The sequence below is a fragment of the Saccopteryx leptura genome, chromosome 6 (assembly GCF_036850995.1).
Source record: "Saccopteryx leptura isolate mSacLep1 chromosome 6, mSacLep1_pri_phased_curated, whole genome shotgun sequence".
Classification (NCBI taxonomy): Eukaryota; Metazoa; Chordata; class Mammalia; order Chiroptera; family Emballonuridae; genus Saccopteryx; species Saccopteryx leptura.
In genome coordinates, this window is record NC_089508.1 from 171,337,996 (window position 1) to 171,352,480 (window position 14,485).

At 49.6% G+C, this 14,485-nt stretch overlaps 1 protein-coding gene across 1 annotated transcript in view; it reads left to right on the forward strand.

Moving 5' to 3' along the window:
- Window positions 1-4,027: 4,027 nt before the first annotated feature.
- The window catches only part of PPARGC1B (PPARG coactivator 1 beta), a 110,121-nt gene continuing 99,663 nt past the window's right edge, over window positions 4,028-14,485 (forward strand). The window contains exon 1 of the mRNA XM_066344083.1: window positions 4,028-4,365. Within this exon, the coding sequence (XP_066200180.1) occupies window positions 4,288-4,365 (78 nt within the window). The 5' untranslated portion in view covers window positions 4,028-4,287. The remainder of the gene's footprint in view (window positions 4,366-14,485) is intronic.

Genomic DNA, 14,485 nt, shown 5'->3' on the forward strand with positions numbered 1-14,485 from the left:
TGACAGGTGACTGTCATGCCCTCCAGAGTTGGAGAACCATGGCCACTGTGTCTGATTAAAGCATTCTCCTATTACCAGAAAGGAGAAAATGCTGATGTTTTTACTTTTGAGCATTTGTCGGTAGTGACTGTAATACTCAAGTCAAATAGGTTCATATTGCTCTAACTATTTTCACAGAGCCTGGAGGAGTCTGGGCTTTGCTCGGAGTATGCGCAGGGCGAACTTTCACTAATCTCAAGAGAGGCTAAGCCAATAAAAAGGCAGAGAAGATAGGAGTTGAGCCACATGAAACTCAGGCTTGGCATTATTATTGTCCTTCACTTGAAAGTCATAGAATAAGAAGTGTGCCACCATTCCTGGGAGTGGTTAGCTAATGTGAGGCTTTTCTCAATCCCTTTCAAGGGACTGTGCCTTGGACCAAGCACAGATCTGGATTCAGATCTCAACGTAACTTCTTGGTCTGGGGCTAATCACTGTAATCCTTTTTAGTGAGTGACCTTTTTAGTGTGAGAGAGAGAGAGGGATAGACAGGGACAGACAGACAGGAAGGGACAGAGATAAGAAGCATCAACTCATAGTTGCAGCACCTTAGTTGTTCATTGATTGCTTTCTCATATGTTCCTTGACTGAGGGTCTACAGCAGAGTGAGTGACCCCTTGCTCAAGCCAGTGACCTTGGTCTCAAGCCAGTGACCATGGGGGTCATGTTCATGATCTCATGCTCAAGCCAGCAACCCTGTGTTCCAGCTGGCAAGCCTGCACTCAAGTAGGATGAGCCCGTGCTCTAACTGGTGACCTCAGGGTTTTGAACCTGGGTCCTCAGTATCCTAGGCCGAAGCTCTATCCATTGCGCCATCACCTGGTCAGGCCACTGTAACTCCTTTTAAGCTTAGTCTCCTCAGCCATAGAATGGACATCACAATGCAGATTATTCAGAGTTGTTAAAAACAACCTGAGATGATATAAACTCAGGTGTCTGGCATGTGCCTAGGACAGAAAAACTGCAAAGTTTTGGCTGATACCTATAAAATGCCATCCTATTTGGGCTGGAAGGCTCAGCAGAGGGTCATTCAGCCCAGCTCTTAGTTTTACAGGTAGGGAATAGCCTCGGGGAGAATAAGCAAATTGCCCACTATCATCTGGCACCTTGAGTTTCTTGAGAGCTCTTAATCTCAATGAAGAATTTAAAATTCCTCCGTGTACTAGAGGGGGTGATGAGGCCGATGCCTGACACTGTGGGTGGCCTTGATGAAGGAATTCCTGGGATAAGATGCTTTTGAAAAGGAAATTAGATATGCCAGGTGAGGTGCCATCGCACCTGAGTATCTTGCCAGCCAGAAGCCCATTCTGAGGACATAGAGATTAGTGAGAAAGTTCCTGAAGCTGAGCCATTAGTGGCTTTCCTAGCAACACCAGGATTTTATTTTTTAATGGAATTTATTGGGGTGACACTGGTTAACATAATTACACAGGTTTCAGGTGCCCAATTCAATAACACATCTCTACTCTCCATATTGTGTGTCCATCTTCCCCAAGTCAAGTCTTCATCCATGCCATGTATCACCCCTATACCCTCCTCTACCCCCCTCTCCCACAGCAATCACTGTTATCTGCCAACACTGCAATTTTAAAGACAAACACTTTTGGGTGAGCATTGTTGAGGTCTTCCCTGGGAGGCCCTATCTAGTCTAGCAGCTCTGCAATGTCAAGACTGGAGATGGCTGGCCTTGGGAACTCTCCAAGTCTGGCCTCTGGGCCATAAGGGGCACAACAGTAGGCTGGATCTGGTAGAGACATCTCTGGAAACTGTCCCGTAGGGCTCTGGCTCTGGTGTCCCTGAGTAGCCTCAGAAAGTCAGGGTGTTGGGAAAGTTCAAGTCCTTAGTGCTAATGGTGATAACATTGGTGATGGTGACATAGTGGGGATAAGCATTTCCTCTCTGCCAGGGCAGGGTCAAGCAATTTTTTATTTTATTTTATTTTGTGTGTGTGTGAGAGAGAGAGAGAGAAAAAGAGAGAGAGAGAGAGAGAGAGAGAGAGACAGGAAGGGAGAGAAATGAGAAGCATCAACTCATAATTGTGGCACTCTTAGTTGTTCATTGATTCAACTTATTTTACATGCATTATTTCCTGCAAATCTCCTAAGATCCCTGCGTAGAGGAAACAGAAGCTCAGAGAAGTTAAGTGGTCAATGTCACATAGCTAGTGAGCACCAGGATTCAAACCTAGACCTATTGGAGTCCAAGAGAGCCAGCAGCCTATAAGTGCTGGAAGAAAGAAAAGCAACACTGACCAGTGCCTTCAAGGGATATATATTTTGTTGCTATTTTTACAGATGAGGAAACAAAAGGCCAGAGAGTTTTTGCATACTCCCAATGAGGTCAGGCACCATGCCAAGCACTTTACCTATACTATTTCCTCAGTCATCATAATTGGCCTACAAAGTAAGTAATTCTATGATACCCATTTGTATAGGTGAGGAAACTGAGGCCTGGGACTCAATGGGAGTTAAAAACTCAGCATTCTAACTAGAGAGCCCCTATGCTTAACTTTCTGAATTGCCCAGGACTAGAACAAGGTATGGCAGGGCTGGTCCAGCCCCCAGGACTCCTGACTCCCAGCCTAGTAGCGCTCCAAGGTTAGATGTGGACTCTTTGTTGGAATTCATTGTTCCTTAAAAGCACGTTGGCCTAAAGCCCAAAGAGTGAAATCACACCCTGCGGTTCTGGGAAGCTCAGATGGGAGAAGGAAGCTCTTGCTCTGGTGTTCAAGTCTGAGCAGGTGTACTGGAACTCTCCCTGTTTCCCTCAGTTGGGAGGGAGCCTACGCTGGGGTAGGGTGGGGCAGCCCCTGTGAGCACAGGTGGGGGGAGAGCAGGAGACAGGCGTGCCCAATAAAACAGGTCTAACTCTTCCCGCCTTCATGCCTTTATCCTGGCCGTGCCCTCAGCTCCTACCTGGCAAACAGCGGGTCATGATGATGAGAGTTCAAGGCTGGAGTCAGGAAGCCTGAGTTCGGGTTCTGGCTTAGGCACTCAATCCACGTGCACCTTTGACTCTGGGCATTTTTTAATCTATACAATGTGTGGTGGTGATGGTAATGTGTGTGTGTGTGTGTTTGTGTGTGTGTTGGGAATCAAAACTGTCCAGTTTTTAGTTAATATTTTATTTATTAACCACTTCCTATGTGCCAGGCACTGGAGACATGGCCAGTGGAAAAGCAGATTCAAGCCCTGCTCTCATGGGTCTTGGAGTAGAGCAAGGAGAGATATGTAAATCAAATTGTCACTGAAACAAATGTAAAGTGGCAACCAGGGCCAGTGTATTAAAGGAAGGCCTGCAGAGAGCCCATGTGGTGTGGGTGGGAGAAGAAGGAATGGGTTGACAGTCTGAGAGGCAGTGGGGAAGGATGCCCTGGAGATGTGGTTACTAGGTGAATGGCCGCTGGGCAGGAAACAACACTGGGTGTGTAGAGAGAGGCCCATTGTGAGAAGGTTCATCTGAAGAACTCAGAGAGGGCCAGGCTGGCAGGAATCTAGGCACTTCAACGTATTGTGGGCCATGATGATAAGAGAAGTTACTGGGTTTATTTTGTTTTGTTTTTCGGTTTTAAGGGGTTTAGGAGCTTGCAGGGAGACTTGAGAGAGATTGCCAAATTTAACAGAATATGAGTCAATGCATTTTCAGGTTAAAGACAAAAATGCCTCCCCTTCCTAGGAGCCTTTCCTGATTTCTCCACCTTTGAACTATGGTATTTCTCTTTCTCTTTTCTTGCAGCCCTGGTGGAGAAACTCAAGCCTCTGAGGCAGTGGACGTAGGCCTTGTCTTCCTTCTACTGAAGCGTACTGGGGCTTCAAACGCGGTTCTCCGCCTTCTCTGGCCTCAGTTTCCCCATCAGTGCAGAAGCAGTTGTCTCGATGGACCCGCCCAGCGCTAAGGCAACGTGATTCGCTCTGGCAAAAGCTGGGGGCTGCCCGCATTGCTGCGCAGGGATCCGGCTGCAGGCTGGGGCAGCGTCACCCGGCTTCAGACGTTGTCCTGCCGGCCAGGGGCTGCCTGCGAGGATCGCGGCTCCAGACGTGCCGCAAGAAAGTGGGGGCGCGACCCCCTGCTAGCGCGGGCACCGCGCGGCCCCGCCCCCGCAGCCAGCGGCCTTGCCGCAGCCAGAGCTTGAGCTCCGCCCTCTGCCTCCCTCGCTCCCTCCTCCCGCCTCCCTTGCTTGCTCGCTCGCTCCCTCCCCCCTGCCGGCTCCGCGCTGATTCCGCCGCACGCTGCAGCCGCGGCTGGAAGATGGCGGGGAACGACTGCGGCGCGCTGCTGGACGAAGAGCTCTCCTCCTTCTTCCTCAACTATCTCGCCGACACGCAGGTACGGCCAGCTGGGGCCACGGGCCCGGGGCTAGGGGTGCTGAGCTGCTGGGGTTTGCCGCCGCAGCCGCGGAGGCTGGGACGCAGCGCTGGACGCATCGAGGGAATCGGGGGGTTCCGGGCTGCAGAGCCTCCCCCCTTCCATGCACCCTGCGATACGCTCTGTTAAGGGGGCAGGGAGCTGGATGTACTCCCGCGCAAGCCGGAGCGTTGTGGGCTCTACGGCCACTGGGGAGGCTCTAGCTTTGGTCTCTTGGAATTCGCTCCCCCGCCGGCAGCTGGTGGGGGGGTTGTACCACGTTTCTTTGGGGAGGTGGAGCCGCGCCAAGGTGTGGGGGACCCTCAGGATAGCTCTGGGTGCTGGAGGCGCGCCCTCAGGCTCCCGGCACTTGCTGCCGTACTTTCACGTGGACTTGTGGCCCCGGCACAGGCGCCTATCCCCGTCCTCGGAGTCCCCTGCTCCTCCAGTCTCTAGTCTCTCCGTGACTGCCCGTCGGCCCCGTGGCTCCTCTTCCGCGCCTGCAGCGCGGAGTTTCTTGCCAGTTGCCCGCTAAGGGCATAGGGGTTTGAGGGGCACGTGGACATGCGGGCGGGATAGCACCTTCCTGATTACGCTAGCCAGCGGAGCGCCGGAGGCGGTGGGGGGAGCTCGGCTGGATGGGGGCGGAAGGACTCTCTGGGGGCGCCTGGGTCCCTCTGCGGCGCGCGGCCCCCGTGCGCGCTCAGTGATGCTGGGGGAAGGGAAGGCGAGGCGGCGTCCCAGGTTCTGGCAGCGCCTGGGAGCCCAATCGGCGACACGCGCGTGACAGGAGAAGGTGCTCTGGTGTGCCGAGGGTGGGTGGGGGGGGACGGAGACGCCGAGGAGCTGGTGACTTGGAGACCGAAGCGGGGCGCGGGGGTTGTTGGGACAAGCAGCCACCGAAATGCTTTAACAAGGCGTGCGCCCCCCACCCCCACCCTTTCCTTGGTTTCCCCAACCCCATGCCTGTTGAAAGCATGTAAGTTTGGCTCCACAATTAGGGCTTTTTCTCCCGGCGCCAGGCTGCAGGAAGCCGGGAGAATGGGGATGCGGCGGAGCCGAGAATGAGATCCCAGATGCGGGCACACGCCTGGGCGAGGAGAGGGGCCGTCGGCGGAACGGGGCGCGGCTCGAGAAGGCTAGTTTGATACCTGGAGTCGGAGTGCCGGTGCCTGCTTATTTTGCATAACACTGGAAGGGAAGGGGAAAGCGGAGGGGGGCGGGGGCGGAGGGCAGAGAGGAAAACTTTGCTTCTTGTTGTAATCTGCCTGTCTTTGGGCGGCCGCAGCTGTCATGGGACCGGGTGGGCGGGGAGAGGCTTGCAAGCTGACTCCTAGCCTTGAGACGCGACTTGGAGGGGACGCAGCAGCCGAGACATTCATCTCTGGGCAGACTCCCGGTGGCGACTACCGGCTGGCGGCTAGGATGGCGCGGCGTGACGGGGTGTCGCCGAGAGGAAGCCCGCCACGCGCGGGAAGATCACCCCTGGCCCGCTTATAGACGTCCATGCGTCAGGGAGCCGCGGGGCCTCGTGGTCGGTGGCGGGCGCGCTCGGGTGGGTTCCAGTCAGGGGCCGAAGGGGCTGGTGGCTTGTGATCGCGCTTCTCAAAGCCAGGAGTGAGTGTGTACTTAATGGGTTGAGCGCGCGGGTGTTTGTGTGCACACGCCGCGCGCGCCGGGCGCGTACCTTTACCTCTGACGAAACCGCAGTGGAGCTCCCGCGGTCGTCACCAGGCACCGTCACACGCGTGGAGCGCAGAGCCCAAGTCTGCGCGGACTGCAGATCCCAGCCCCAGCACCACCACGGTCCCCTCCAGCTCCCCTCCCCCGCGGACAACCGGGGGGTAGGAGACTGGGTGCCGGCAGGACAGAGTTGCCCCTGGGAAAGTTCTGTTCGCAGTCGTCGCGCTTGTCTGGGAGTGTTTCCAAGCCTGTCGGGTGAAGAAGGCCTGAAATAGCGAGAGACTTGTTCAGGAACCCAGAGCAAGAACTGGCCATTTTGGACCCGACTCCGGGTTTTTAACTCCATCTTCAGTGTTCTTTGGCTCACCAATAATTAATTATTTGCCCTGTTAGTCACCCAGCGGGCCCTACCCAGTAGGCATATTCATCCAAGGAAACTAGAAAATTGGGTAATCAGGTGTCAGCAGAAGCAGAGCAGTGAAAGTTAATCTGGGACGTTTGATTTTTTTATTTAACCACGTGACAGGCTGAGGCTCTTCTGGTGATCTTTGCCGGCCCAACTTGGGAAATGTAATTGATAGGGAGAGCTTTGCAGCCGCCCCTAGAAGGCTCAGAGAGCCCAGTGGTAAGAAGACGTGGGCGGGCAATCGCGTGCCTCCTCATTTTACAGTTGGGGATAGAGGCTGTGAGGGGTGAGCGGCTTGTACAGGACCATGCAGCCAAAGGGTGACAGAGCCACCCAGGGCTCCTGACTCCAGGTCCTGTGTGTTACCTCGAAATAGCACTGGACTTGGAGTCAGAAGGCCTGAGTGGAGTCGCCTTCCCCACTCTCTGGCTGGGTGACCCTGGAGCAGGCCATTTTAACCCTGGGAGCCTCCCTTCGTCCATCTGTCAAATGGGGCTGGTGGTGTCAGCAAGCGAAGCCAAGGGCCCGGTGGTGGGGGTGAGCACTTTTTGCATGTGAGATGTCTGGCTCCTGCAATTCCCTTTCCTCCCCCAGACCCTCCCTCAATGTCCCCTCCTCCCATTGGATGCGGTGGAGAAAGTGAATAAAAAGGTAATTTATTGTCTTTATCCAAAAAGACTTAAGTTGTCTTTGGTGGCTAATCGAGACTTAAGATAGAAGGAAGACTAATATTTAGGAGACTTAACTTTTACCAATTCGGGCCGAAGTTCAGAGATCCAGCAGCCCAAGGATTGTGAAAGTTTCTTGGAACAGTTTGGGCCATGTATTCCAAAGGACTTTGGGTTGGCTTCACCTTTGCCCAGGCTGTGCCCCTTGCCTGCAATGCCCTCATCCACGCATCATGCTTGGCCTCTTCTAGGAGGCCTTCCCGGCCTGGCTCGCCTTGCTTTCTTTCTCTTTCCTCTCCGGTTTTCTTAGTTTGTGTTATAAACCAGGCACTTTGTATGTGACTCCTGTGTCCCAGTAAGATTCTAGAGCTAGAGATGTGCCTTTCATCTCTTTGGGCCCCCATGGCACCTGTCAGCATGCTGAGACCCTTTGCTCAGTCTTTGGCTAGGCACGTGAATTACAGGGGAAGCTCTCAGGCTGGCTGGGGGACAGCTGGGCAGAGAGTATGGGGAGAGAGGAATGCAGAGGGCTGCAGCTGTGGGCAGTGACTCTGGCTCCAAAGGCCACACTAGACGCCCACACTAAATACGGGTTGTTTGAGGTCACTTGTGACATCAATCATAGATGTCCGAAATACCAGAGTTGGCAGGAACTTTATACATCATCTGGTCCAACCTCTTATCATTTGAAAATATTTAATTGTAGAATCGTTAGAAAGTACTGGCAAGCATAGAGAAAGAAATTGAAAATATGTAATCTTACCCAAAGATAACCACTGTTCATTTTTATGTATACTTCCAGACTTTTTCCTTTGCTGTTGTTTCCCATTGATTATATCTTTGTAGAAAAACGGAGTCACTCTTTATATATTAATTGTAACTTAGAATCACACTGCTGTAACTTGCTTTTTTCCTCTCCTCCAAACAATGTACTGTGACTATCTTTCCTTAATATCATAATATCTTAATGGTTATATAGTATTTCATTGACAGTTGAACCAAAATGTATTTAATCTGTCCTTTATTCTTAGTCATTTAAGATGTTTTTTTTATTTTTTTTCCTATTGTAAGCTGTGCTGAAATGAATATCTTTGCATATGTCTTCTCTTCTTTATTTAAATTCCTGGAAGTGAAATTACTCTGTCAAAGGAACTATGCAGGCATTTGGTAAACACATTTCTGGATTGCTTTCTAGAAAGATTGTGCTAATTTACACGCTTACCAGTATTTTATGGGAATGCCTGTTTCTTCATTCCCAGATAACTCTTGGTATTTTCATTGTTTTTCATATTTACTAGTCTGTTCAATAAATTCTCTGTCACCCTTATTGGTTTAATGTGCATTTTTTGATCGCTTGTGATGCTGAACCTTTCCTCCATATGATTATGGACCATTTATGGTTCTGTTCTATAAAATGCTGTGTTTGTAAAAACTTGGCCCATTTTTCAATTGGTATCCTCTCCATCATTGTTCTAAAACTGGATCTGAGCTGCCAGAAGGGGCCCCCGCCACACGGAGAATTGGGAAAATGGGTTGGAGTCCTAGTGTTCACCTGTGAGGTGTAGAATATTGCTGCCTCCACAACCCTGAAAACAGGGCCAGTTTCTTTTCCAAGTCAAAGTTCTAGCCAGCTATGGGAGCAAGTTGAAGTGCAGCCTTTGTTGGGTGTCTTTGTCCCCTCTTCACCTGTGTGAAACCAGAGAGAGTAACTTCTGAGTCCAGAAGGGGCCATGGAGGCCTGGTGCTCCTTCACTGGTACTAATGATCGAGATGCCTGTGAAACCCAGAAAAGGCAATGGACCTGCACCTGGGCCCCAAGGGCTCATATTTCCCCTTCTCCTTGGGGCCATCCTCTCCCCAGCTGGTGCAAGCCAGCCGGAAGGTCCCCCCTTGCCAGGATGTGCGTGAGTCACCCTTTTCCTTCTCTTTCTGGAATAATAGGATGCGGCTTTGAGTCACAAGCAGCCTTGCAGATGGGGGTTTGGGCTCGGAAGATAGGCCATAACATGAGCATTGCAGGTAACAGCTATCTCCTTCTCCTTCGTTATCCTCCTCGTCGTCAATATTTTTTGAGCGTCCTCTAGATGCCATGCACCTTGCCGAACCTTCTCATGTTCATTATTATGTTTTTTATTCATAAAGATTCTACAAAGGGTAGGTGTTATTCCCATTAATTGATGAGGATTGTACAGTTGCAGAGAACTCACTGACCATCTATTGATAGCTTGATGACCGTACTGTACCAGTCAGTGGAAGAGGCAGGATCAGTGAGGTGAGGTTTCCAGACTTCTTGACTCCAAGCTCTGTGAAGATGGGCACAGCTTTCTGTTTCTGTCTTTGTATTTCCAGCACCTGGTGCAAATGGAGGCACAGTGCTGAGTGAAGACAGAACTCAGAAATCCCTGTGCTTCTCTAGGCCTCAGTTTCTCAAGTTGTGAAATGGGGCTAATAGGCCCTAACTCTCAGGGTTGAGCATTACGTAATAGAAGGTATGTAACACGAGCATCTGCCTGCTATCAGAAAACTTGGCATTCTTCTCTCTGAAGCATTTTAGGATGGCTGGATCTAGGGGAGTGCTGACTCCCATCCATTCAGTCTTTTTTTATGTAAAAACAGGACACATAGTTCTTGATCTGTGAAGGTGAAGGGAACCCGAATAAAGCCATTTGGAAGAGAATGAGAGGAGTTGTTTACTGTCTCTCCTCCTCCCTAGCCCCTCACATCCACCCTGTGGACACTCAGTTGGTGTAAAATCAATGGATTGGCTTGAGCTTCCTGTTCCTCCCTCTCTTTGGTCTAGGTCCTTGCCCATTCATAATGACTATAGGTTCCTGCAATGAGTACCCAACAGGTCCTGGCCACACTAGACTTAGCCCTCTTCTACTTGTCCTTGGCCCTGCTGGCAGATCAGTCCTCTTAGAGTGCCTGTCTGATGCCACTCCCTTCCTCACACATCACCCGTGGCTCCACAGTGCTTTTACATTAAATTAAAGCTTTTAAGTTAATCCTGATGTTCAAGGGCCTTTCAGGTACATGAGGTTGGAGAGTTAGGACCCAACTTTATCCTCAGTTGTCTGCTTTACCTTTGGAATCCTGGTCCCCCAGGATTATGAACTTTCTTCCTGAAAGCTCAACCTCATGCTCTCCTTTTCTGTGTCCACTGTCTCCATTTCTGTCACCCTGCAAGACCCAGCTCCCAAGCCACTGTCTTGGTGAAGCCTTCTTGCTCACCTCCGGGCACAGGTGTGTCCCCTGTGTGGCAGCAGGCACTCACTTTGAAGTCAGCCTTCTTGGGTTTGAGTCCTGGTTCTTCAGTTTGTTGGCTGTGAGACCTTGGGTGGGTCACATAACCTCTCTGAGCTTCCCTTTCCTCACCTGTAGAGATAAAGATTCATTCCCTTATATAAGGTTGTTGCAGAGAGTCAATGAAAATCAAATGACAAAATGGATCTAAAGCACTTAACACAATGCCTGGCATATAATAAGCACCAAATAATAGTTAACGTCTCCTTTTAGACAGACCACATCAAGCGTTACTCAGGAAATCACTCCAGATTGTTAAGCTCTACAAGGGTGTGGATTTCTGTTTGTTTCATTCAGTACTTTTCCCCCACAGTGAATAGACAAGTGCCTGAAGCACAGCCGTCATTCAGAATCCTCACTGAGTGAGCAACTGTGCTGGACCACGAACCTCTTCAGGGCTGACACAGCTTCTCCTCTTGTACCCTCAGTCCAGGAGTTCTGAGAAGGGCAGACTAATCAATGCTTGTGGAGTGACCCGGCATAGCTTCCCCATACCTCCATTCTCATCATTATAATATATTCATCGCCTACTGGCACTTTAAGCCCCTGCTCACACCTGCCCTCTCTGGAAAGCCTTTTAATTTTTAAGTAACTGTCCTTCTGCATCTGCCACTGACGTGGAGGGTGCCACTTATTATCTTGAGGTGCCTGTATTCCCTTACCCTACGACTAGGCTGACAGCTCTTGGAGGGCAAGAAGTAATATTTTTATCCTAGCATCGCGGTTACCCATTAAGTAGATGAGTTTTTGAGCAGAAGAATTTATTTATTTATTTGTTTGTTTGAGAGAAAAAGAAAGAGAGAAACATCAGTCTGTTCCTGTATGTGCTCTGACAGGAAATCGAACCAGCAACTTCTGTGCATTGGGATGATGCTCTAACAAGCCATTCCACCAGGGCAGATCCGAAGAATGTTTTATGTGACTAGGTTTCAGGTTCTCTGTAAAGAACTTTGTATTTTAAACATTTTACTATGAAAACATCAAACTTATACAGAAGGAGCCAGTGGTGGAAATGGTATAGTGCAGGCGTGGCCAACAGTTTTTGCACCTGGGCCAGATTAGGAAGAAAACTTTTTTCACGGGCTGGATGAAATATTAAAATTAAAAAATGTTAAATACAAAAATGATTCGCTTAAGTAAACAAAATTTTATTATGTAATTTGTTTATGAATAAATGTAAGTAATTTAGTACAACAAATTAAGAAAAAAACTAATATGACATGTTGAGGCGCTTTGCATCGCCTATTATTTTTTTAATATCTGACTGTATACTTGTAGTAGCTATTCTTAACACAGCCTCCAAATGTAAATCATTCAATTTTGATCTTGTACATTTATTTAGATTCATTAAAGAAAAAGTTTGTTCACAAATATAAGTTGAGCTGAAGATTACTAAATATTCCTTGGCAATTTTTTTAAATTTTCATATTTTCCATTATTCAGTTGCTTATAAAAATTGCACAGATGAGTACAAAAGTTGTAAATCTTTATAATGGCATTTTTTTTAAAAAAAGTAAAGAAGTATTGCGAATCTATTTGACCAATTATTGGAAGTTAACCCTAGATTAGTCACACGCAGAATTCTTTTGCGCGTATCACTATCTTCTTAAATATCTCGATTTCTAATAATCAAAGACACTTCTGCTTCTGAGTAGCTGAGATTTTAACTTTCATTGTTGTACAATGGTTAGATATCGTAGTTTATGTATAACGACTTAAAAGTACTACTTATTACATTTCCACAGTGCGTCGTGCGGAGAATATTAAAAATTTAATCGTGGGCTGCATAAACTCATTACGCGGGCCGTATGTTGGCCATGCCTGGTATAGTGCGTCCCTGGGGCCCCGTCCCCTGCTTCAGGTGTTTGTGACCTGTGGCAACTCTTATCCACGCACTCAAGTACTACGTCGTGTAATTGGTGGCTTTTGCAGTGTGTGTCTGAGTACCATCACATGGGTTTTTCCCAATAACTGTGAGGTTGGTTCTTTTTTTCCCCATTTTGTAAGTGATGAAATTGAGGCACAGAGGTAAGTCACTCAGGGTCTTGCAGTGATGAGCGTGCAACCTGGGATTTGGACCTTGGCTCCTGAGCAGCTCCCTCTTCCGCCAGGGTTTGGAGGGCCCTTAGGGAGCATCCGGTCTACTGCGGCCTTTTCCTGAAAAGGGGCACTGAGGCACGGAAGGGGAAGCCACCCAGCTAGAGGAGCCCAGGCTCCTGACTCCCTAGTCAGTGCTTTTTCCCTAGTCAGTGTGTGTTTGGGGGGGGGGGAGGGCGGCAGGATGTGGGGGGTGACTTGGCTCTAGGGGAGAGATCAAGTGAATAGTCTTTGGAAAGACGGAGTAACTGGGCTTGGTGGCGATAGTCCACCCACCAGCCCTGGACGGGCTGCGTTTTCTTTCTGCTCTCACTGTTCCTAAACCCTCAAGGCCTCACCTACTCCCCTTGCATTTGACCTTGGGTTTTCTTTCTCATCAGGTGCTCAGGACAACCCAATGAGGGAGACAGGGCTGCATGGTCAGCGCCCTGGGCTCAGAGAGCTGAGAGGAGGGGCCTGGCCTGTGGTCACACTGCTGCACTAGGGACAGGATCCATAGGCTCCCAGTGGCAGCTGGACTCCCACCCTGCCCTTTCCTTAGGGCAGGAACTGAGTTGCTGCCAGGTCTAGAGTAGGAGGCCAGAGTGACTTTTACAAATGGCACGCACAAAGCCTTTGATTAATTATCCCCAAAGGCTGTAATTCCTGCTCAGTCTTTTAGGTAAGAAAACAAACATTTCCTGTAATCATTTAGGTAGCTGAGGGCTTTGCATCCCAGGATTGAACTCTGTGGTCTTGGCATAAGATTTCTTTGTGTCTCAGTGTTTTCATCCAGGTAATGGGACTAAAAATAGCACATACTTTTAAAGGGTGTTAGTGAAGACTAATTGATACCTGTAAAGTGTTTACAAATGCTTAGTCCATAGGAGTCATTGTTAGTATTAAAAAATAGTCAAATACAATGCAATCCGATCTGTAGGTCCTTGGTTCTATCTGGGCCCTGTGGTTTGTCTTTCAGAGTATAATGTTCTTCTACCTAAACTTCTGGGGGAATTGATGAGGAATCATCCAGCCTTCCCAAGTGTTACAATACTGACTTTGAGGATATCACTTCAAGAGGGGAGAAAAATATTGGATAGTGGTTGAGAGCTCTGGACTTTGGAGTTTAACTGCCAAGGGTTTAAATGCGGAGTCTACCACTTACTAGCTGTGTGACCTTGAGCAAGTAAGTGTCTGCTCTGACCCCAGTTGCCTCATGAAAATCGGAGATGATAATAATATATTCTTGTAACTACAGAGAGTAAATAATGTCTGCAGCATTGCTGGACACATAGTAAGCGCTCAGTAAGTGGTCGCCACTATGATGATGACCGTGACGATGATGGAATACACTAATGTAAATTTGAGCATTCAGGGAGTTCAGGGTGCTTTTGAGACCATCTTGCTCAGTGCCCTTACCTTGAAGTGAGGAAGCAGACTGGGAGCAGACCAGGGGATGCCTTCAGCTCAGCCAGCCGAGGCATGACAGGACCCCTATCTGCTATCTGCTTGGCCAGTCTGTGGCAGAGACTCACCTGTCTGGGACCCACTGTCTGGGAGCTCAGCCGGGCGGCCCTGCTTGGCTGAGACGGATGTTCCCAGCAGCTCTGCAGCCGTGTTTTCCCCTTGTGCTTGCCTGGCAGAACATAGTCACGTAGCAGAGGGAGAGTGAGGAGATGGTAGAAACCGGGCCCTGAGCAGCTGCAGCAGCCGGCCCACGAGGCGCTCCCTGATGTTGCCATGGCAAACAGCCTTGGCAGTGTGGCTGCTTGAGCCTTCATTTCTGGTCTCAGGCTCCTCGCAGGGAAGTGTGGTACCCAGGACTGGCTCCTTGGCACCAAGGATGAGCCGGCCTTCAGGCTTCTAGTGATCCCAGGCCACAGAACCCCTGGTCGAAACATCTGCAGGCCCAGCCTGCACCACCTTCAGAGCAGACTCCTGGATATGGCATCCAAGGCCTCAAATG